Source organism: Fringilla coelebs (assembly GCF_963513975.1).
Source record: "Fringilla coelebs genome assembly, chromosome: 5".
NCBI lineage: Eukaryota > Metazoa > Chordata > Aves > Passeriformes > Fringillidae > Fringilla > Fringilla coelebs.
The window spans coordinates 67,765,823-67,790,856 of NC_140033.1; the positions used below are offsets into that span (position 1 = coordinate 67,765,823).

Sequence of the window (25,034 nt, forward strand, 5' to 3'; positions counted from 1 at the left end):
GACCACAGGACATGAAGTGAAGGATGCCAAATCACAAGTAGATCCAAAAATAAGTCCTGAGTTGCTTTCAGCATCTCCACAGGCTGAGCCTGTGATTTCTGAACTTTTGGGTGGAAGGCACAGCACTGAGGGGGGTGGGTGAAACACAGCACAAAGAAGCTTCCCAGCCTTTTCCAGCCCTGGCTGGGAGGAAAGAGTGACAATGAGGTCCCAATGAGCCGAGGCGAAGCACACTGTGGACAGGAGCATATATATGTAAGTGTTAGCCTGTCTGTGTGTGTGTGTGCATACATACACATGCACAGACACGTGCACACACACACACATCCCAAACAGGACATTCTGCCCCCTCCTCCTCCCTCTGCCTGACCAGTTTATTACTGTCCCTGCATCTTCTGCTAATTAAGAGTGACATGTTAAACTGGAGCTCTCCTGATTTGGGGAGAGAGGGTGTTTGAAGCTGTTGCTTCAACCAGGCCATGACCGAGCTGGGCCCCAGGCCCACCACGTGGACCATCAGGTAACCTGAATGTGCCACATCCAGCACAGCCCTGGGAATGGCAGTGGGCAGGATACAGCGCTGCTCTGCTGCAAGAGTCTGACCTGCCACTCAAGGGTGGAGAGAGAAATTCAGATCTCATTTGGGGAAGGACCAGAGCTGCTGCTATTGCAGGAGAAGGAAACCCTTAAAAGACAGGGGAACCCTTAAACACAGACAGCAACTTGTCCCAAAGCAAGGGACCTTCCTAGCAGTGAGGAGAAGGGAGCCTTTCCAGAACTGCAGACCATTTTTCTTCTGAGCTTTGTGGCTCAGATCTGTTGGGGGGGAGTGGGGGTGGATTTTCCTCTAACTGCTGTGGGCAAACAACATTTGCAAGGGAATTATTCCACATGAGAGAAAGGCTTGCGGGAGTTGTCTCCCTGTCAGACATCAGTGCTGCCTCTGTTAGTGCATCCTGTCCACTTGGAGGAATTATGGTAAATCCTGAGCAAAGGGGCTGTTTGCAAAGAGAAAGGGAGGAAGCCTTCTTATGTAATTTTTATACCAGATCATAGCTTGCCCCCTTCATCCAGCAAAGTGAATGTCACATGCTAGCAAGGTGCACTCTCAGCTCAGACATCTTTAAGAGTCACTCCAGCTTCCTGCCCTTCCTCTGGCTTTTTTTTTAAGCCTGATGCAGAAAGGATTTTCTAGGCTTTTCTGCACCACAGAAGCCTGATGAAGGCAGAGCTGTGTGTCAGTAGGGGTGGGAGGGTCAGCATGGGGCCACAAGGATACCTGGACAGAAGCATTCAGGGAGCAGCAGAGCCTGGAACAGGACTGGGAGAGGCTCAAGCCTGTGGGAGGGCATTTCTGGGTAGTTCTTCCGTGACTTTTGCCTGTTGCTGAGTCAAAAGACAGAGCAGGCAGTTTCCTTCACTTGCCATGTTTGGTTAAAAGCAGCTGCTTACACTGCTTGACAACTGTCCCAGTCCTGGGTGGCTCAGACCATAGCTCAGATGACCATACTGGGATGCCCCGGCCAGCTGGGTAATGCCTCAGCATGCTACACCATGACACACACTCAGTCCTCCCTGGAAAGAAGCAGGAGTGGGAGTTCTGGGATGTTCCTCCTGCTGCAGGGAAATACCTTGTCACAAATACCCTATTCCTGCTGCGGCTTTACCAAAATGCTGGCTCACAAAAAAGCTTTCTGTGATTGACGGGATGATAACAGCAAGAGGATGGGCATTTTTTTCTATAAACTAGTTCAATTCCAGACTCAAGACAGGGAAGGAAAAGTTGCTTCATCTCTGAGGGGTTGGATTATGTGAAATATATTATTAACATTTCAAAAACAAGCAGTTGAAAGTTAGGAAATACTGGTACTGGAGGCAGTGTGCCACTTGCACTGGGTTACAGTCCTGACTAGTAGGATCACACACTGTATTTTCATAAGCTGCTTCATTCAGGGTACTTGGCGACATGGTGCTCAAGGAGTGAAGCAGGGGGCTCTTTTTTTTTGTCTGGGTACTGCAAAATGTGCATCTCTTTTATTTGTTTACTGCCTGCCAAGCAAGCCCTGCAGGCAATACATCACTATTCATTGTTTTGTGCTGTTCTGAAGATGTTAGCAGCTACAGTTGCCTTGTAGCTGATGATAGAGAATTTATGCTCCTGATGAGGCAAGAGAGAATGGTTTTTCCCTTCTGAAGGGAAAAGAGACTTCCCCTTTTAGCCACACAGGGAAGGAGCAGCAGGTGCAGGACAAGGGCCTGGGACCTCTTGGCTCTCAGTGCTATTGAGTCCTTGAGATCGTACCAGTTTGCTGTCTAAGCTGCCAGCATTTTGGAAAACAGCTGTGAGTATTCAGCAGTTCTGCAAAATGGCCCCTAGGGTCTCGTGCTGGGCACCCGCAAAATTAGGAATGTACAGACTGTGGCCTCCTGCCAAAACTGTGGTTTAATATTAAATTCTGACCATATAAAAACAGCCTTACTTATTACAACATCCTCATTGTTAGCTTGACTATCATGTGTCCTTTGCACAGAGTATGGGAGAGGGTCCTGTGAAAAAAAGAAATAGAACTTTGTTGGGTAAGCAAAGGCAGTGCTGTGCTGCATCCATGCAAGTGGCTGAATGAAGGTTGGGCAAGTGCAAGCTCACATTTAAGGCCTTGGCTTTGCAAGCCTATTTTATCATATGGTGATTTTTTTTCTTCTTTTAATGAAAATTACCATTTCCTCATTATATTTTTATGAATGGGAATACAAGAGACTGTCTGTTATTTACGCTCTGCAATGCCCCATGCCCATCACAGGAAGGACTGAGACTTAAATTTATAGCAAAGCCACACAAGTCAGAATTTCTTGACGGACTGGAAGTTTTTCTTGGAAGTCATGCCCTGCTACTGCGCTCCTCCTCACTTCAAGGAGGCTGGGAAGATTCCTTCCCCATGAACCATGCTCTCACACAAGGGATAAAAAAGCAAGACCTCACCCTGAGACTGGAGATGAGCTGTTAAAGGCCACTGGGCTCAGCACTCATCTCTTGGGCTGCCTTTCCCCTCCTGGTGAGACTCCCTAGTGCCAGTGCTACCCAAAGTGACTTTGCTGTGAGGTACCTGTGTGGAGCTAGAGAGGCTGAAGGTGGGCCCTGCTCTCCACACCACTTCTAGTGATTTTGATGGGATGTCAACTTTGCCATAAAGGTATCTCTTCTGTGGCTGCAAATCCTGTAGAAAACTAAAGTCACATCAAATTTGCAGACCTTCCTCAGCCTCAGCAAGCTCTGTAGCATGAGGCTGTGATTTGTGTGCTAACCCAGATGCATCCAAAGATCCTGGCTGGAGCTCTGGGTTGTTAGAGCTGTCACCACATTTTGTTGAACTATGGGCAATGTTCCCAGCTTGTAAAAAGCATAAATGTGTCCCAGGGATCTGCAGGCACCCCTGGAGCTGAAGGCAGCAGCCCAGATACCATGCAGTTTGTGTGGACTTTGTAGGGCTGCACCTCTCGGATGCTCTGGGAAGGTGATGGAGCAGCAGAACAGCTCCAGGTTCTTACAGGCAGCACCAACAACCTTGTGTCACAGTGGCAACCAAGTGAGGCAGATCTCTGCAACTCACTAAGGCAGAAAAAGGTCTCCTTCAGAGTCCAGTACAAATGCATTGTGTGGGAATGATGAGAGTCAGCCTTTCCACAGGAGGTTTGTCAGGAGCTATGTGCATGCTGGGTTGCTGATCCCCTTATGATAAGAGCTGAGAGGATTTTTACTGCCAGCATCTTGCATCTTGTGCTCTGCCCCACCACTGTGCAGGCATGGATGGTCCCTGCCCCGCTGGACATGCCCAGGATACAGCCTTAGTTAAGTTCTTCCATTTTCCCAGTGTTCTCTACATTGTCTCTCTCCTCCTGCTCCAGCAGCCAAAGTGACAAGCCACGACCCTTGCAGCTCATTTTGGGAGCCTGACACCCAGGGGAGCACAGCCAATGAGGGGAGTGAGGAAAAGGGGGAGCAGCCTTGGTGGCAGCAGTTCTTCACCACACTGGCTTCTCCACCAGAAGAAAGAGTAACAAGAGGCAAGAATAAGGAAGGCCAGTGAGCTCGAGGGCCCGGTGTATTTCAAAATGCAGGCAGTGATAAAAGCAAAACCAGTTTTTGGGCTAATGCAGAAATGAATGATGGGAAACAAGCAAGTGTAGGGCATTTTGTGTGCAAGGGATCACCAAGGCTTGCAAAAGCTTGCCTCATTTTTGGAATGAGAAACCACAAGGAGAAAAGGCTCATGGCTGAAGTGCCTTGACCCTCATAAGATGTAAGAGGGGTCTCTTGATATTGATCTGGAAGCCCCTTGATTTGGCAGTCTGGTCATGCAACAGAAATCTGGCCTAGCGCTCCAGGGATAAAGCTTATATTGATTAAAAACTTGCATTTTCCTGTCTTGCTGCTAAATTGATGCACCTCCATCTACAACTCTGTGAGTGTAAATGTATCTCTTATCTCAGACAGGCTGGCACCTTCCCTCTTAAAGATCTTCTGCATCCTTTGACTCTAACTAAGAGACCCAGGGAAGGTACTGGGCCATGTTAAAATTTCTGACCCCTCAGAGAATCCTTCACAAATGTGGGCCCATACACACCTTCCTTCTTGGACATCACCCAAATAAAAAGAAGAAAGAGAATACTTTGGGATTCAGAGCCCCATCCAGCCAAGAAATGCAGAAAATACCTGTGAGCACAGTAGTGATGGGAGTGAGGACCACAGAACCAGGATTCTCCCATCAAGCTGTCTTCTCTGCTGCAACCTTTTCCTGGTTGTACCACCCACCCACACCCCCAGGGTAGGCTTGCCAGGAAGCAGGGAGCGGCATTTTAAATGCCAGTGAGCTGGAGGATGCTCGTGGGGTGTAGAGGAGGAACTGGGAGCAGAAGGGTGCCTCCCTCAGACCTGCCAGGGCAGGAGTGGCTGCAGTCCTTCTGTCAAGGGACTGAGCGAAAGGATTAAGGGCCTGAGCTACCACTTACCATGGGATTAACCCCTGCAGGAAATTAAAGTTGTAGGGAATGCTCTTCACTCCACAGCTGAGAGAATGAGAAAAACTGGGATCTGGATTAGAACTGGCAGGGCTGGTGACAAGCCACCACCCACAGCCAACTGTTCCCGGCTGGATCAGAAAATGTTATCTCAACCTTCATGTAGAACCCCCCTCCACATCTCACTTGGTTACCAATTTTTGCCAACAGTGTGAGAAGAACAAAAACATCACCCTGTGGCAAGAAAAAGAGGAGGAAACTGGGTAGTCAGCTCACGTGTCCCTCCTCTGAGCCCCTCTCCCACTCCCTCACCCGCTTCCCTTCTCAGCTGCCTCCGCTCTGCAGGGAGGAAACATGCACGTGGTCTGTCGCGTTCCGTAAGACTTGCAGAAGATGCTGGCACACACATGGCTGGATTTCTTCCTGTCAACTGCCCCCTCAGCTCTCCTCCTGCTGCTGCTCTGGGCCTCCTCCATATGCCACACTTTTCACTGTGCTGGGACTTTCCTGTCACTCCTGGTTGGATATCCTGTTCTCTCCACCTGCTTCCACAGCTTCCCAAGGAATTCCACATCTCCACAGCAATCTGGGTCTTTCCCAGCAGTGCTACCCTCTCTGTCTCCCCTTCCTCTGGTCTGTATTTCTCAGAGGATTTGCTGAGGGCTTTATGCCCTTGGTTATTTCCAGCTTCTTCAGAATTTCCCAGTCTCATTATTGTGCATTGGTCAGGGAGGCTTGGGATGCAAATAGCGTTTTCTGCTTAAGATATGGAATAAGGAATCAAGAAAACTGGCTTCTCTCCTGTTTTTGCCACGGGCCTGTCAGGAAACTTTGGGAAAACCTGGCCAAAATCTTTTATTCTGTGTAGCTTTGAAAAGGCCTACAAATACTGTCTGCAGGACAGGACAGCATTTACAACCCCAAGTGCAAACACTGCACTTGACAGCTTTGAAAATCCTGAGTGAGTGGGGAACTGATGTGGACTAATGATGAAGTATCAAAAGCAAGGCAGCTGAAATTTCTGCCTGGCAAAATCAGCAGCCAGGTTTACCTGCATCATAGTTTACCCTTCCATAAAACAGGGATAAAGTTGATCTTTCTTGAAGGGCCCTGGGGAGGAAACATTTTTTACCATCAACACATTTACATTTCAGAGGTGCCTACATTGCCAATCCAAAAATCAGAAGCTTTTTGACCTTTTCATATCACAAAGGGTGAGGTTTTTATTCACATCAGGCCAGGAATGTGGCAGAGTCCTTTCCAAGACCAAGTGGGTTTTACACTTTTTCTGCTTGCTTTACAGAGCTTTCTGGATGAGGTGTTTTGCTTAGCTGTGATTGATCACTGCAAGTCAGAGGGCACTATTTCTTCTGCAGCTGGGTTTCTTGTATGAATTTAAAATGTGCTTTCCATTGATTGTGACAGCACAACACTAATGAATCTTGAACACATGTGTTAATACATCAGCAAGTGCTGCAAATAAAGCCCCCAGCTCCTCAGCTTGGAAACTCACTGGAGCAGTGAAACGCACTGGATGTTTCTACAGCATTGCTGAGCTTCTCTGGCACCTCTGAGTGTTTTTGCATTCCAAAGAGACAACAAAGAGGGGCTGCCACTGAGACAATGTCACCTTTTGGGATCAAAAATTTGCACAGCTAGCAAGTCTATTGGGGGACCTGGATGGGTGAGGTCTCCATGCCATCTAAAGCCACTTATGGTGTGGCAGTCAGGCCACACAGATTATGTGTTTCTGCTGCCACTTGCCCCACCAAGGGCAGATGAAGGGACATGCACAGAACAACATGTGTTAGTCACTAAATGCGGGGCTACCACTGTCCCTCTCCATTATGGGGTGATAGCAATAAAACATGAATCCCAAAAGCAACAAGGAAAGGGGAAGGAAAGAAGATAATCTCCTTAAAGTGTCCTCCATGCCCTCCCTCATGCTGCTGCTTTTCTGATAAAGGCTAAAGCAATTCAACATTGGAAAGGGGAAAGGGACTTTGCCATGAAGGAGAGTGTGGGGGAGGGATGAAAGTCTGTGCATACTTTCTGATAATTTATTGCTGGCATCTGTTGCAGTCTCTGCTACCTACCCTTCTGTAATATAGGTCACCCACATGCCCTGGCAGTGCTCATAAGCCAAGCTGTTAACGGAGTCTGATCCCTCAGCCATGATCCAAGGGTTAGTGCAAGGGACTTGGAGAGATAATCAGAGACAGAGGTTGCTGGGCTCTGTCTCTGACAGTGTCTCATCCCAGTGACACAGTCCCCCGTGTCTCTAGCCTCAGTGCTGTTGTCTGGAGAATGGGATAGATTTATCCACCTACCCAGAGCAGAAGCACTACTGGCTCTTACCTCAGCCTTACTTCTGGGGGTCATTAAACACAAAATAACACCACCTGACAGCTATGGTAAGAGCCATTCACAGAGCACATAGCAAGCTTTGGATAGAAGGTGACACAGAATTGGGAAGAGTTACTAAGTCAGCATGTGGATACAGTAAACTGAAACCCTCCCCACCCCTCCAGCATGCTCCTTGGGATCCTCCCCACAAAAGCTACAGCTTTGGGGTGATACTGCAAACACGACTGGTGTCCGGGCACAGAGGAGCAGGCACAAGGCAGGAATAGTGCCTGCTGGAGTTTTCAGGCCCTGGCAAGTGCTGTGGAGTCATTACAATCCCCTCTGCATCCCCCAGTTCCCTGCTCAATCTAATTAGGGGAATCCTCATTAGAGAGTCCTCTAGAGTCTGACAGCAGGCCAAATGTCCAAGTGGCACTTCAGCTTGGTGTATTTTTGGCCGCTGGAGCCCACGGGCCAGAAACGGATGATTTCATTTTGTTGCTTTGAGCTGAAACTAAAAAAGTTGTCTTTTGCTGTCCTATTTGAAACAGTAATAGGAAAAGGCCATCACCAGCCCCACAGGCAACCCTGTTTTGTCAAGAATGTGGAAAGACATTCAACTCCAAGCACATGGAAGAAAGTTCTGGCCACTGTGCCCCATGGATAACAGGGCATTCAGCTGACATGTTGCTCTAGGGAGAAGGAACCATCTAGAAAGCCCATGAGAAAGACAAATGCCTGGTTTGTGGAGCCCTTGGGTGACTTCAGAGCACTCAGAGCTCCAGCAATGCTGACCAGCCTTGAGCCCCCAAACCCAAGCAATGCAAGGCAAGCTCAGAACAGATGACATGGTGCCTCTCTTGTTGAGTTGGGGGCATAGAGGGAGCACTCCTAGGTCTGGCAGAGTACTGGCTGCTGGAAAAATCCCTGGCTGTCAGGCTGAAAGCAGCCAGACACATCTGGCGCTGCTTTGGAGAGCCTGGAGGTGTGGGCAGGTGCTATTTGCCCCAAGATTACACGTTCCCAGTGCTGCACTGGCAGCAGTTGTGAAGTTGGCCTGGTGCTCTGCAGAGCAGAAGGCATCTCTTGGGCCACAAGAAAACTGCTAATTAAGTCAGAATTCAAGACAAGTCAGAAGAAACCTTTAAAAAAGAAACTTAAAAATCCTCTCTGCCTCCTTGCTCTCTCCTGACTGTGGAATATTAATCACTAAGGGTATAATGTTCTTATGGGCAGTAGATGCGTAGGAGAAACTGGTTTTTTTTTCTGGATCTTTGGAATTAAAATTTCTCCATGAACATACTTCTTCAATGTATAAATGCAGAAGCTTATTGACCTTCACCTTTCAGCAGCCAAGAACCTCTATGTATTCCAAATCTACTGCTCTGTCATCTGGGCATATGGTGTGCCCAGGAGAAGCAGGCAGCTTTGTGGAAGACATGGAGCTTAATAAATATGGGTTACAGAAGAGTCCCTGAAACATGTGCAAGCCCAGCTCCGTGCACACATTTGTAAATGTAAGCTAGGTTGGTGACTGTGCATTTGTACATGAAGGTAGCTGCTTTTAAGTCTTGGAAACACGTGTATGAGTGCACACAGGGTGGCTGCTATCTATGGAGCGGGGAGTGTGGCATATATGTGACATGCTTTAAAATAATCTTGGGTTTATCAAGGCTCCTCCATCTCAGTGCATGTTGCAGTGCAGGAGACTGACATTAAAGCCTGAACAGGTGTTAATCACTATGCACTGTAATAAATTCTAAACATAGGGAAAAGGCTTATTTATACATGGCTGCTCCTCCCACCCTGCACTCTCTGCTTGAGCCTTGGTGCTGCCTGAGGGAAAGAGGCGCCCGTGAGGTACCAGAAATGAGTGCAAGAGCTGGACTTGCCCTGCTGGAGCAGAAGGAGCCAGGGGTGGACCCTGACCCTGTCCCCATCCTCACGCCCGGGTGTGCCAGCCCTGCCCTGCCCTCGGCCCCCATCGTTGCCTGGGGACAGCCTGGATGAATTGTACAGAGCACTGGGAGAGACACCAGTGCATGGCCTGAGTGGGGGCTGAGGGGACACCACAGAGGGAAACCGTGTCATAAAGCACCCAAGGAAGCTGGTTTTCGTTTTTTTTTTTTTTTAATTGCTTAGCCCCCCTAATTGGAATGAAGCCAGCTGATACAGATGGGGTGTTACAAAACAGAGCCAAAAGGCAAGAGCACAAGGAACAGAGCTATCTATAACCCTGACAAAGTTAGATGGAGTGAAGGTGGGGAAGAGGGAAAGGCAGAGCATGGCAGGCGGCTGCCCCTGATGCTGAGAGCAAGGACGTGATCATTTGGCAACAGGATTTGGAGCTGATCGACTGGCGCTATCCAGCAGGCAGATAAGGCTCTGTGGCTGTCAGCTTAACTCTGCCGTTTATTCCAGTGCTGTAGGGAGTTAAATAGAGCACACGGAAAGCCTGCTGCTGGGGAGTGAAAGTCAAGGAGGGAGAGGGAAGGAAGAGGCTGTAATTGGGCAGTGTCCGGGGAGTCGGGTGGAAGTGGCTGCAGGCAGAAGCCCTCCAGGTAAGTGCCTGCAGCTTTTCATCCTCCTTTTCCATATGGACAGGCGGGGACAGGAGACTTCAGGGGCGGCATTTAGGATGGAGATGTTTCTATGGGGGAGGCTGAAAGTCTCCTCAGTCAGGTCGAGCGCAAGCACCAAATGGGGACAGCTATTTGTTGCAGCTTCTCCTTCAGTGGGAACTGCAGAGAAAGGGCTCCAGCTCAGTTTGGGGAGTGGGGGGCTGCAGCGGCTGGAGACTGAATTGGTTTCTGTACTATGAGAGGTGTTTGGTGCATTGGCATTTAGGTAAATGATCTAAATAGCTTTGCAAATGTGCTAGCCTAGGTACTGAACCTGCTTGCAATTTTCATCAAGATGATAATTTTAATATTTCCCAGTGGTGTACATTCCCATATAAAATAAATCAGTCTGGGAGCCTGGGGGAGGGTAGGCACCTGGCACATGTGTGGGGATAGTGTCCTGGTGGCAGTGCAGCACCCAGCTAAAACAGCCACCGTGGATGTTGTCAGAGCCCCTCAGAGGGGATGGAGGATGGCTTATTTCTGTACTCTGGTTGAAATGTGTCCATCTATCTGCTGCTGTGACCGTGGGTGGCACGTCAGAGAGTACAGGGGGACAGAAGGATTTGTGGTGTTTTCATTTTTCCTGCCTCCTTGTATCCAAAAGGGAAGCGGGAGGGAAGTTGAAACCTGTTGTCAGTCACTTACTGTCAGGGGAGAGTTTTATGGTCTTTGGGTTTCTAATTAGACTGAGGATTTTTCCTTCTACTAATTAAGATGCAATTCCTCTCTTTTCAACACTCCCACTCAGTCTCCCCCGCCTCAGGTCCTTCCTTATCCCTCTCCTCCGAGGCTCGCTCGCTCTTCAGCTCCTGCAGTTGCTGCAGTGGGAAATCCCCAAGCTGAAGCTGTGCTGCTCTAGCCACCACATCCATTTTACCTTAAAACAGACAGGAAGTGCTGGTAGGGAATACGGCACGGGGGGGGGGGGTGGGGGGGACGGGTGTGGTGGAGTGGGGGGAGGAGGAGCGGGGAGAGAAGCAGCTTGGCAGCCGCTGGTGCCCAGATCTCAGCGAGCCTGAGCCGTGCGTCAGGCAGAGGATGCACAGGTGGCACCAGCCTGCGTGGAGGCGACAGGAATGAGCCGGAGTCTGCTGCCCTGGCAGGGTCACCTTAGCAATTCATCAGGTTAACCTTGAGCATGAAGCTAATGTAGCTACCATAGCAGGCTATTCAAGCACAAACTTCTCTCTGGCACTTAGGTGAATCAGGTTTTATTTCTGCACTGTGAGGTTCAAAATGAATTAATGTTGCGCCTTCAACACACTGCGCCTCCTGAAACACCCTCCATTTCTCCTCCAAAACAGAAGTGATGCCTCAGAGGCAAAACACTAATTGGGGAGGGGAAAGGACAGCTCCGAGCTCAGCCCTATATGCTGCACTTAGGGAAGTGAATCTCATCTGCTCAGCTCTGCTTTCCCTCTGCAGGACCTGGCAGGCAGGCTACAAGGTCATTCCTTCTCCCTGTGGGGCCGTGGGCCAGGCTGGCTGTTGGATGTGAAGACAGGCTGGAGAAGAGCACGATGCTGCCTGCAAGTGCTGGCCACCGGTGGAGGAGCAGGTTCCTCATGAGGTGGCAGGAGGCTTGTCGTAAGTAATGCCCGCTCAGGTACCAACTACAATATTCCTGTTTGTCAAGGGAATGGGAAGAAAATAGGTCACATGAGGGTTAAGAACAGGGGAGAGGGACAGCTAAGAATGGAGATGTTTGAACTAATTCCTGATTCCTTTAGAGGCCAGGCTAGCTGGGAGGGAGAGTGATATTCTAAAGCTGAAGATGGGCTTAAAGTGGGACAGCAAGTGATGATTGCTTCTGAATTCCAGTGGGCCTGGCAGGTGAGAAACAGCACGGCAGACACCATTGCACAAAGATCCACCCTGAACATTTCTCAAATCAGTATCCTATGAGCTGCAGGCTCCTCTCTGTGTTTGGGGTTTTACACAGGCTGCTGAGCAAAGCTCTTCACAGCAAAAGTCAGAACAGATTTTAGAGGGAAATGCAGGATGTGAAGGCAGAATTCTCCTACTGGGCACTGCCACATGTAGTGAAAATCAAGGAGTAAATAAAGAAGCTCTAATTCAAATTAAATTGTAAACGTTCAGCCTGTGCATATTCCCAGTGGGCTGGGGCAGCTGCTGCAGTACCCCTGAGTGCAGAGCAGGCACTGCTAGGGTGATGTGGGGCTTTGGGAATTTATCTGCATCTCAGAGAAGTGTCAGGGGACCACAGCAGAGTAAAGGGCACCCTTGGAGAGTGTCCCTCACTACTGCATGCCCAGGCACCAAGTAGGTCTGTAGTTCCCTTGTTCCAGTCCTCCTGCTCACATTTGGAGCTGCAGCTGTAAAAAGCTGGGGGAATTACTTCCTTCTCCAGAAAACAAACATCTTTGTAATCCATCCTCGCAGACTAGACTGTCTAAATTATTTATCATGAATGCTACTGAGTCTTGACTTAATGTGATATACCTGGATCATCTTTCTGCCACCTACTAGAGTCACCAAACACCCCACAAAGTAACTTGATCTTCCCTAAACACAAAAACATTTATTATCCATCCTTCTGTCGGGCTGGAAGACAGCTTCAAGTTTTGTCTATTGCTTCCCTGCCTCTCTTTCCTGTAGAGCTGCATCTTAACCAACGCAATGAATTCCCTGGCCTCAGCTCACATCCTCATGGATGTGAAATGAAAACGAGATCTCTTTTCTGTATGATTTTAGTAAAATATTTCCAAAAGCATACAGCAATATATGGGTAACAACAAGACATTTTTGGCATATCCTACATGGCTGCAGAAGCCTGGCATAAATCCACTTCCTGAACATAACCACAGCCAGCTGCCTGAGGCTGTTCCTGCCAGCCACTGCCAGCATACACACTGGTGGAACCCCACAGCCACCCAGTCGGTGCCGCAGGCGGCCAGGCACTCTGAGAGATAAGCACTGAGCAGAATGCCACCTGGATAGCATTACACATGGGCTGCTCTTGCCTTTCTTGGTGTACAAAGCAGCTGTTATCTCATCATCACAGCTGCCAATCTATTATTAATACTGGGCTTTTGTTAAGCGTCCAGGAAAAGACGGGGTCACTTGAATGACTCATTGCTCTTTCCCTTCCCCACTCTGGCTCCCATTCTTTTAATTCCCTCCCTACAACCAGAGTGTGACATACTCTGAACAGAATTAAATATCAGCCAGCCAGTCAGTACCTGTACTGCACCAGCCCATTGGCTATGATCTACTTTCATGGCAATTTCTGCTATAGGCTTCAGCCTCTGCATGACAAGAAAGCACAGAGGTGGTCTGGGTAAAGATCTGTCTTACATTTCACCATAAGGATCCATAATTCTCCTTAAAAGAGCACATTTATTGGCATGGCCTGGGCTGATGTACACCTGAGATCTCAGCTGTAGGATAGTAAAAAATTATTGAAGAATTGAGAAAGACAGATGAAATAGGAAAGAAATGATATATTATCTCTGAGCATTTATCCCTTGGTCCTTAATAAAGTCATATAGCTTAGGATTCAAATGGGATAGTTCTTCTTAGACTACCTGTCCACAAATCTGCCAATTCTCACAAGGATCACCAGGAACACAAAACTTGCCCTCTGCAGGATGACAGGGTTGGAGTATGAAGGCACAATGCTGACAGAACCAAAGTCACTATAAAAAATGGGCTGGGGGTCAGATTAAACTCTAGAGAGTGACACAAGGGAAGAGAAGAAGAGAAGAAGAGAAGAAGAGAAGAAGAGAAGAAGAGAAGAAGAGAAGAAGAGAAGAAGAGAAGAAGAGGAGAAGAAGAAGAGCATGGCTGACTGCAAAGCTGCTCCAGGCCAAGCTTCTCCATAGCATCAATCTCCTTTGGCTCCCTCTCTTGTGGTAGTCTTTCCACAATTCCTTTAGGATTAAGAAGTAAAACATCTGCTTGTTGGTTCCTTGAAGGAACAGGACAGAAGAACCTGACTGCCTGTTCAGGAAGGCAAGACAATCAATGCATCCCCTTTAGCTACCATTCACCCTTAAAAAGACTCTACCAACCCAAGTGACTGCCTTCTCTGAAGAAAAGTGAGAAAGGGAGAGGACAGGCATGATGTACAGACAAACCTGCTTCAGTTTTAGTCAAATGCTCAAACTTGTCACCTTAAAAACTGCGAGGGAGCTGAATTTGCTTCCCACATTGAAGAATAGTGGAATTCATTGTGCGATCTCAATTCCACAAAAGGAACTAAGATGAAGGATGCAAATGTTTTACATAGTCTGCTTAAACATAACTCCCACTCCTCTAATGACAAGAGGCACAAAGCTTTCTTTCTTGCTGATAATGTTTTTTTGTCACAAAAATGAGAGTTTGAAAAGTCACTGGCTCCCAGGGAAGGTTGGTAACTAGTGCCTTGGTGCCACTGGCAGGATCTGGAGCCATGTCTGGAATCCACAGCAGCTCTAAAAAATGCTGATTTGTGATTTGTCCAACCTTGAGATAGTGTAGGAGAAAGGGTGTGCCTGTGTTAACCCTTTTCCTGACACTGCTTTTGTCAGTTACCAATGTACATCTCTTTTCCTCATTCCATTGTTGTGGTCCATTTTGGTCAGATGTGGTTTAAACTGTTCTCTGCATGTCTGTTGTCTGCCCAGTGGGTGACCATGATTCGGGGTTTGCCCCGTGATTTGACTGTAGTCCAGAGTGTGTCCAAAGCTCTCAATAAGAACAATTGCTGGATCTGTACCCAGTCACCACCTCTAGTTGTGGGGGGGTCACTGGCCACTCAGAGATACTTTTGGGGCTGTTGCTCTGGGACTCATAAACTGTTTTGAGAGCAATGGCAAGTACCAGGTGTGCAGTGATTTAGGGACTCCTTGTTACCTTTTAGCAGTTGTCTTGGTCATCCCTTTGTCATTTGTAATGTAATGTAATTCATTAAAAAGTGGACACAAGGCCCATATGACACACTGTGAATATGGTAAGCAAACGATACCCTGATTTAGAGTGTTAGGTCTGAGTCTTATCAATCACAAATATTAGGATTCAAACTGCAGGAGAACACCTGAAATGTAGGTTATTTTCATTTTTCTTAAAAGCTTTTTAATAACATATCTGTTTGTGAAAAATTGGAACTTCTTAAATATACCTGGTCCCTCCTGTCTGTACCCTGACTGTTTAGAAAGAGCTGTCCTTTGTCAGAGGTGACACCTCCCACTACTCTCTGCTCCATTATCCTCTGACAAGCACCAGTGTTCCAGTATCTCTTGGCAAAGTCCGCTGGGATGCACTGTTCTGACTTTGTCGTGAAACTGGAAGGATATTTACTTGCTTGTTCTGAAAAAAACAGGCTAAGGGGAAAGTCATGCTGTCAGGATGCAGGCCAGGGGTAAAGGAATGTAGCTGTGAGGAAACTCATTACACTGCAGGGCATTGCAGCGAAGAGCACTGCTGTGAGGGTTGTGTTGTAGTCGGCGGTGGGTGAGTTTGGGAAAGCACTGATCTAATCCATGCCCTCTTCCTTCCCTGCTTTTCACCTTCCAGTGCTTGGCTGCTGGCTCTCACTATGTGCTGCTGAGTCCTTCTTTGCTTGTCCTTCCTCCTGCAAGTGCAACAGTGGCAACCTGGAAGTGGACTGTAGTGGCTTGGGCCTCTCTTCCATTCCCTCAGACATCCCCACAAACACCAGGACCTTCCTCTTTCTCAACAACAAACTCAGCATCCTGCCAGGAGCAGTGTTTTCCAACCTCTCTGCTCTACAGAGGTTGGATCTATCCAACAACTTCTTGGACCAGCTCCCACAGAACATCTTCAGTGACCTGGGGAACCTCACAGAGCTCCAGCTGAGGAACAACAGCATCCGGGCCTTGGACAAGGACCTGCTCCAGCACACGGCCCTGCTGCGCCAGCTGGATCTCTCCATCAACGGCTTGGCCCAGATCCCTTCAGGCATCTTTGACGACCTGCCTGCTCTCCGCTCCCTCTCCCTCAGGTCCAATCGCCTGCAGAGCCTGGACAGGGTGACCTTTGAGCCTCTGACCAGCCTGCAGCATCTCCAGGTTGGGGATAACCCCTGGGAATGCGACTGCAACCTCCGAGACTTCAAGCACTGGATGGAGTGGTTCTCCTACCGAGGTAGGTGCTCGCGTACGGGAGGGGAGGCAGGTGGAGGAGCGCTGGTCTTCCAGGAAAAGCAAGCAAAAGGCAGGCAGGCAAGAAACAGGAGCAGATGCAACTGGCAGGAGCAGATACAAAAGGCAGGAACAGATACAACTGGCGGTCAGGCTGACCTGATGGACAGGTGTCAGCCAGAGAGCACGAGGACCTTGCTACAATTTAGTGCACCTTCATATAGCAGCACTGCTACTCTGTGAAGTTCCCAGCAGCCCTAGATCTCCTATTTCATTGTTTTGTTTCTAATCTGAACTATAACCTGGGATTTTTTTAATCTTGAGAGAAGAAAGAACTTTCCTCAAGTAAAATTAAAATTTTAGGATTATGAATTCACCTTACTCTTTCTGCCTAAAGAGAAGAAATGCTTTTCACACTTGGAAAAAACCATCCCATTCTCTTTCTTAAGATGAGAGAATTAGAAGTCAGATTTGGCTTAAAGCATCAGGTTTGCTGCCAAAAAAAAGAACCTTAGGAAACAGTGACAGTTAGGAAAAACACTGAAACTCATATTGGAGAAACCAACCTACAGCTCAAATTAACAAGCCAGGCCCCAAATCAGACTGGCTATGAAATCATCATTTCAAATGGAGCAGTTTTTGACAAGTTTGCATTTCCAGATTTTCATTGAAATACAGAAGACTAGAAAGGTACATGTCACTTATCAGGAATGCTGATGGGATGACATGCTTTCAGGAGCTGCAACTCAAAGAAAGATGGCACATTTTACAGGAGTGAGGATTGAAGGCCTGACCTTCAGTTTCTGGAGCCAACGAGTAGGAAAGGGTCTCAAATCATGCGGATAGCAACAGTCAGCTGTCACATCCCTGCTGATCACAGCCATGCTGCAAGGAGATTATCTCTGCCTATGGCTACACTGCAGTCTGAAATATGCATTTGTGTGAGCAGAATCAAACAAGCATACGAGTGCCACTTTGCACTTTTTTTTTGGATTTGTTCTTTTTTCTTGACTATCATATCACAAAGTCAGTGGAAAGCATGCAGACATAACTTTGTTTTTTTTTTCCACCCTTTCAAGGAAATTGCACAAACTCACTCAAGCATTTGTTTCAACATCTGTCATTATTTTCACAGAGATGGATTAGTTGTCAGAAGATGGGATGTGTATCTGTTGTTTTTTTGAGAAGGTACAGCCTGGTCCTACATTTTTGCTTTAATTTCTCTTTTTCTAAAGTGGTTCTTCTGAGACTTACATAACTCACTAAACAGTATGAGGCTGACTTAAATGGTTTCAGAGGGCTTTCATGTCTTGGCCTATTCAGATATGCAGCAGGAGCTCTAATGTCAAACCCAACCTAGGCAGAGGCATACTGGCCAGCTGACATGGTTGAAGCTTCTGCAGGGAAAATACTTTAGCAGGTGTGAATGGAGGCCCATGAACTCACCCCAGCTGAGGATCTAACCCTGCTGCCTCTGTATGGGCATGGAGCTGTGATTGACTCCTGTTATCTCTATTGGAACAGGTGGGAAAATCGACCAGCTGGCCTGCACCCTGCCCAAGGAGCTGAAAGGAAAGGACATGCGGATGGTGCCCATGGAGATGTTCAACTACTGCTCCCAGCTGGATGACGAGAACAGCTCTACAGTGCTGGACAATACTGGCCCACCTTGCACTAAAGGAAGCCCTGCTCCTTCCAAATCTAAATCAGGCCCAGAAACAGAAGTGGAGCCCAGTGTGGGATGCCCTCAGAAACAGCGGTACAGGCCTGTGAGCGTGCGCCGGGCGATTGGCACTGTGATCATTGCAGGGGTGGTTTGTGGCATCGTTTGCATCATGATGGTGGTGGCAGCTGCCTATGGCTGCATCTATGCCTCCCTCATGGCCAAGTACCACAGGGAGCTGAAGAAGAGGCAGCCACTCATGGGTGACACAGAAGGTGAACATGAAGAACAAAAACAAATCTCTTCTGTGGCGTGAAACTGTTCTAGGAAGGAAGGGACAGCGATGAAAAAAGGTACCTGAGAGCAGTCAAGCATGGGGTCCTCCTAAAATACATCTTCCCAGACAGACTGTGCTATTGCTCCACTCACCCAAGTAGTACAACATGCTTCTGGGGGGTCAGGGCACCTGGCTCAATTTCTTTTCCTCTGCCCCAGGCCCATTTTGTGCCCTTTCACCCTTGGGCCCTCCCAGACAAATAAAGTAGAGTCAGACCTCGAGTGCTTGCTGTGCCTCATGCCCTTGCACAGAGCTTCCCTCACATGCCTGCTGCAAAGGCAGCTGGCACCTTCTGGGACCCTGTGTCATCCTCTCAGCTTCAGTCCTGAGTCCTCCTGTGTCCTGTCAAGAGTTCTGTACAAAGAGAGCAGCTGTGTGAAGCCTTATATGGGGAGCAGGACACCAGAAGTGTCCATGCCTCACTGTTAGGTCACTGCTGTTGTGTGACACGAAGCTGCTGCCTACCCTACAAATCAGTGCTGCCAAGATTACACCAGGAGGGAGGCAAGGTCCCTATGGCAGGGCAACAGTCAGTGGTAGATTTCTCTTCTCACTTTTAGAGGTGGAAAGATATCTGTATCACCCTAACACACTGCCAGGGAGCACAGTGTCCCTCTTTTTGCTCCTGGTCAAGTCTAAACCTTTGAGCTGACACACACATCATCTGCTGCAGGTGCACAGCACAGTCATCCTCCTGTACACACACACACACACACACACACACACACACACACACACACACACACTGACTCATTCTGATCCCAACATGCACACACAGAGCCAGTCCCAGTTCCAGGCATCCCACCTGCACATGCAGAGCTATCACTCATGCCCATGCTGACCTGCCCTCTGCATGCAGCCATGGATACATCCAGCCACTTTACCTTAACCTGATCACAGTAGTGTGTATCACCTTCTGCTTCAGACAAAAAACATGCACATGCCACTGAGGAGTAACAAAAACATCTCAGCCATAGTGCAGAGCCAGTGGGAACTGGCAGAAGAGGATGGAGAGAGGCAAAGTTGAGATTACAGCACCAGTCTGTAGAAATAAGTACACAGCATAAAAAAAAAAAAAAAGAAGGTGTGTTCTTATCTATTTTATGTCTTCTCAAATAAATGGAGAGAGTAAGGATATGAAGCCTCCATTTAGAAATGTTTGATTGGCAGATCAGAAGTGGGTCATCAGGAAAGACTGGAGGAGGAGGTGGCTTACCAGGAGCGTAAGCCATGCTGAGTAGTGTGAGCCTAGGGGAAGGTGTCAGGGGAAGAAGTCACACATAGTCAACCCAGGAGCTGACATGGCTGGCACAGGGGCCAGCACGGTGTGTGGAACAGGGTGATGCAGCCGGGGTGACCAAAAAGAGTGGGCAGAGTTATGGAGGGTCTTGAGATGAAGGCTGGAACCTGGAGCACAGTGGGAGAGCTCAGGAAGGGTCCAGCACAGAAGGCAGCAGAGCCCACATGCACCCTTCACCATCACTGGGGTGTCCAATGACACCCACAGCTGCACCTGAGTATGCCCACACACAGCCGTGCACACTGCCACTGTCACATAGGGTGATTTCCCCAACCAGATTTTAAAGCCCTCAGACTGCAGTGCCTCCTATTAGTCTTAGCTCATTCTGACCTGACAGAGAAAAAAAAAAAAGTGAGGGGGAAAAAAAAAATGAAAGGAACTCAACATAAGGACTCATTTTGTATCACTGGAAGTGGGATAAAATGCTGTCTCCAGGGGAGAGCGCACATTGCCATGGTAACCTGCTCTAACCCGTCACAGTGGGTATTCCTGGGCGAGGAAGATGACACCGGAGGTCGTGCATCCACTGTGCCTGTGGATGGTGTGATCCCTGCCATCAGGAAACAAGCTGGCAGCCAGCCCAGCCTTGCAGGGTGTTTCACTAGCAACCTGTGTTCAGAGCCCTGCATGCTCTGCAGGTGCACCCTGCCAGGGCACATCACCTCTTCCACCTGCTCCATCTGAATCCCAGTGCTGTCGGACATCTCACAGCCCTCCTGCTCGCTGTGACTGGATCCCTGTGGAAGCAATGCACACTGGCTCCTCACTCCTTCTGGTCCCAGAGAGGTGGCTGTACTGACCCGTGGGCACACAACATCATTAATCAAAGCCTGGAGTGGCAAAATCCCTCCTGGTCTACCCAGGGTCTCCAGAGCCAAGGAGACAGGGTGCTCTGGACTGTTTTAGCATGGGGCTAAAACAGAGGATGGGGGCAGAGGAGGATGTTCTTCAGGGAAGCAGAAGACCAGGCTGCCACGGAAGAAGAACTGGGAGAAGCAGTCAGCCCGCCCACCAGTGTGAGCACACACTTTCCCCCTGCTTCCAGCACACTGTGGGGAAGAGGAAGCAAAGGAGGGGGGCTGGTGAAATGTGAGGAGGAAGGACTCTTCCCTCATGCACTGTACAGCCACTCCAACCATCCCATCTGCTCCAAGTGTAGCCTGCTCTGAAGGGCAGAACTGGTGCACTGCAGACTCCGTATGTGTGTTATTGCTGTTCCACATTCCCAGCAAGCCAGGACCAGACTCTGCCTGCTGGATCCAAACCTCTCCCCAACCTCCCTCTCAGGGGAACCTCTCCCTTTACCATACTGGACTCCTCAATCATACTTGAAATGGGACTTGAGTCAGAGCGGTATATTTATAGATCTATATTTTACTTGCATCAAATAACGGTGACATATTGCACAAAAAAATGTGATATATATGTGTGTGTGTGCGTGCGTGTGTTTGTGTGCGCGCGTGTGTGTGTGTGCGTGTGAGACTGGAGAGACTGTTTTTAAGGGAATAGTCTAGAGGTGAAATGAATGGGAAGAAGGTAGGGGACAATGCAGGGGTTGAGAGTGTGAAATCCTCCTTTCCCTGCACCTTCCCTGTGACTTCCCCCTGCCCTGACCAATTTTTCTTTGTTGCTAATAATATTTTCTATATCCTGTGTTGTGGGGCTGGTGATGACCTTGCCCATCCTTTCCTTTTTTTGTTTTAATTTATACAGCAGAAAGTCTGGATTTATCTCAACCCTAGACAAGGGACTGCTATGTTTAGCAACCCACCCAGGAAAGAAGAAGACAGGAAAGGGGAGAACTGAGTGTTGCTGGGAAACACGAAGGCTGGCTATGAGGAGTCCCTCTGGAAAGCAAATACTCTGTTTGGCAGGATGAGGACCTGTCCTTTTGCATGCAGAGCAGAGTAACTGGGCTCACTGGGAAGTGCCCTCTTCATGGCACTGTTTGCAAACAGGCTCTTTCTCTGTTCCCCAGCACACCTGGAAATCAGGCTGCCCTGGTGTGACTGAGCTGCTGCACTGCCCACAGGCGCTGCAGAGAGCACAGCATCCTCAGCAGGCAGAAACAAAGCTCTGTGGGATGCTGGATACAGAATGAGACCCAGTGCTCCTTGTGTGCCCAGCCAAGGGGTTCCTCTGGTGTGTGGGGACAGCAGCTCCGGTTGTCCCTGCAGGTGTGGCTGGCCATGGGGGGAATCCCCCTGGAGGCACCCTCTGCTGCAGGCAGCTGCTCCAGTGACACATGCAGGTGCCTCAGGAAAGGGTCTTCTGGGGCTGGCAGGTCCAACACATGCCAGGGTGATGTTGGGCTGGCAGGGCCACCAGGAACACCCCTCCTCCTGCTCCCCCACTCCCCTTCTCCACACATCCACCTGTGGGGCAAGTAGGCACATCCCTTGCAGGGAACAGATGGCACTTGTAATTCCTTTTTCTTTTTTGTTACTGTTTGAGGGAGAGCGACAAGATTTTCTAAAATGATTGAATGGAGGTTTCTTTGGCATGAGACAGAAAATTTTTAAAGGTATATTATATTTCTGGCTTGTTGTTACAGAATAATAATAAAGAATGTATTTTCCTATGCTCCTTCTTGTTTAAATGAGATCTCTGATAATACCATTCACTCTTTCCCTATCCCCTGCAGAAGCAAACACCACAGGGACACAGCCAGCCAAAGGAGAAAGCCCCTCAACTCCCACAGATATATTCTTGTCTGTACACACTGTTTGAAGCTGGAGTGAGTGTGCACAGACACACATCAGTGTAAGTCAGGGTGAGGCTCTAGGACTAAACACACAGTCAGTGAAGGTGAGACCCTAGATCTAGAAACACACACACAGAATGCTCCAGGGACACAGCCAGACAAGGGTGATTGTATAACAAGGATAAGATACTGTGGCAATCAGCTCATTACATAAAAGTAGAAAGGGCCAAATTAATCCCTAGTGTAAGAATGCAGGAACCAATGGAGTTATATTCAGGTCAAATTTGATTCCAAAAGCTTTTTTTTTTTTTTTTAATTAGAACATAATGTAACAAACAGGGAGCTATGGGTTCCTACATCTCCAGCTTCCTGACCCTCTTGAGAAGGTTATTTCGAAATGGATGGAAATTGCTATCTAATCCTATTGCACCCCCAAGTACACAAGCTGCTACCCCTTGAGCTAAAAGAGTCTCTCCACCAGCTGTTCCCTGGCTAGGTCTATCACACACAGCTAAGAAGTTTAAATTCCCCACTTGGCCACTTTCAGTGCTAAGCATACACAATTCATCACATTCCCTTGCTGTAAGAATAAGCTCATCCTGACGCATGTGGAACCACGCAGGATGTTAAACCCCACCGTGAGCAAACCCTTGTGCCACCCTGCTCTCACTGCTGTACTCTGTCACCCTGCTGGGCTCAGTCTGATCTTTAGAGAGAAACTGGGAGCAGAACCCAGCTTAATCCGCTCACAGCTGAGGCATCTGTTCTGCTAAAAAGGTATGTGCTGCAGGAGAATCACCATTATTGTTTAATAGCATGGTGTCTATGACACATAGTTTAATCTCATTTTGCCAGCTAGGTAGAGGAGTGCACACAGATACTACTCAGCAGTTCATATAATACCAGAAACACAGAGCAGAAAAAAAGCAAAGCCAACACACTCATCTGATGACTCTAGGCTTTTTCAGTTCATGAACTGTCTGGGAGCAGGCTGTGATTTTGTGCAATTATTTATTATAATTTGATTACTATTTGATGTATTTGTCCTGCTTACATACCTACTCAGGCACACATACAACACCCTATATAATAACCACGTAATTCTGTACGTGTAACAGATAAAATATATAAAACAGGATTCCTCCTCAGTATCTTGTCCATTAGCAGCTCACTGTGCTGGCTTGAAGAGGGTTTGCTAGCACTGACTGGAAGCACAGGTCAGAGGGTCAGCTTCTATCCTCCAACCAGATAAATGCAAGTCCTAGCACGGGATTTCTGAGGGCCAAAAAGAATTCCCTCCAAGAATAATGGGCAATACAACAAGCATTCACCAATGAACACAGTTAAAGAATGAAATGTGAATAAATAAATATTTCCCGCGTCATTCTGGGGCACTCTCTACATCTGTCACAGCCCTGGAAATCTGGGGATAAGGCAGCAGCCACACAGCTCTTCTCCCTTTAGAGAATGGGGAAAAAGCAGCCAACAAGGGCCAGATCTGTCTTTCCCACAGTTCTGCTCTGCTGCAGCCAGGCAGAGGCCATGTGCAGGGCACCTGGAGACAAAGAGAAAGCAAAGCATGATGCTAATAATAACTCTGCCTCGCATGGAGCTTCTGGGCCAGGACAACAACGTGCTGCTCTTTGCTTGGGGCTCCAGGCAGAGATTTGCCCCTTCACAATTGCTTTTTCTGAATCCTAACTTGGGAATAAACTTGTTTGTTAGCACAGCTGCAGAAAATCAACTTGGAAAGGGCACTGCAGGAGTGAGAAATGCAGGTATTTCATTTGAGGGAATACACACAGACCGTACCCTGCGATATTCAACCAGCTCCACGTAAAGCTCAAGGGAAATATGCACAGTAACAACAATGCTTTGCATTTCTATAGTGCTTGCCTTTGGCAGCTCTCTGGGAGCTTGCAAACATTAATGAATTCACAGAGGCAGAGATTCAGAGAATATAAAGGCCAGAAGGGACTTTAGATCATCCAGTCTGACCTTCTGTGTATCGCACGCTACTTGGAAATTGTGTGGAAAAGAACCACAAGCATTATTTGGGGGTGGCAGAAAATGCCTTTCTGTGAAAGGCTGAAAGAGCTCAATCTGTTTAGTTTATGGAACAGAAGTTAGAGAAACTATCCTGTAGAAAGACCAACAGTGAGTGTTTACATGCAGCTAAGTTGAATCTTCCAGAAAGGCATCTACCTTTGATTTGAAAAACACTAAAGAAAGGGAAAAATATTGTTTCCCTTGGTATCTTCTGACAATACCTATTTGTGTTCATTGTTACCATTCATGCTTACTGACTAATTTGAATCTGTTTGGTTTTTCTGTCACAATTTTTTGTTATTCTTTCCCCTAGATTAAAAAAAATAAACCTTCAGTAACCAGCAGCTCTTTGTGGAGGCACTTTATACTCTAAATCAAATAATCTCTCAGTCTTCTTTTAGGTACAACAGGCAGACTGAGTTCATTAAATCTTTCACTGAAAGCATTTTCTCACCTCTAGAACAACACTGGAGCCTATTGCCACATTGCTTCCAGCTTTTTCTCCTCCTTTTAGAAATATACTCCTCATCCACCGGTATCTATGCTCTCTATTGAAGACACTACATGACTTTTGCCACTTTTCTCTACCGTTCTCACCAAAGAATGTCTCACTAGGTTGTGTGAACATTGTTCCTGCTTTAAAGATGGAGGCAAATGTAAATGCTAGGACAAAACCCTAACAAGTAATTTTGAGGGAGGAAGATTATGGGTAAGTGGTTCTGATCCTACCTTTGTATTAGTATAAATTCAGTGCATTTTAAACATGAGCCTCCAGATTTATACAATTCTTGGCAAGAGAAAATCTAGCCAGTTATTTAAAAGGATTATCCCCTTCCAGCATTTTCCACTTTTTCATCCACTCACAGTCTCATGGTTGTTTTTCTCATATCT

The 25,034-nt window shown here is 47.8% G+C and overlaps 2 protein-coding genes across 2 annotated transcripts in view; one reads left to right on the forward strand and one right to left on the reverse strand.

Moving 5' to 3' along the window:
• CACNA2D4 (calcium voltage-gated channel auxiliary subunit alpha2delta 4) overlaps positions 1-25,034 on the reverse strand; it is a gene marked incomplete at both ends in the record, with an annotated part of 120,540 nt that overhangs the window by 28,152 nt on the left and 67,354 nt on the right. The window lies entirely within an intron of this gene.
• Positions 11,507-18,069, forward strand: LRTM2 (leucine rich repeats and transmembrane domains 2; the record flags this gene model as incomplete). The annotated part of the gene is made up of 3 exons (XM_084206133.1): positions 11,507-11,573; positions 15,504-16,094; positions 17,615-18,069. The coding sequence occupies 3 exons, from the start codon at positions 11,507-11,509 to the stop codon at positions 18,067-18,069; spliced, it is 1,113 nt and encodes a 370-aa protein (XP_084062259.1).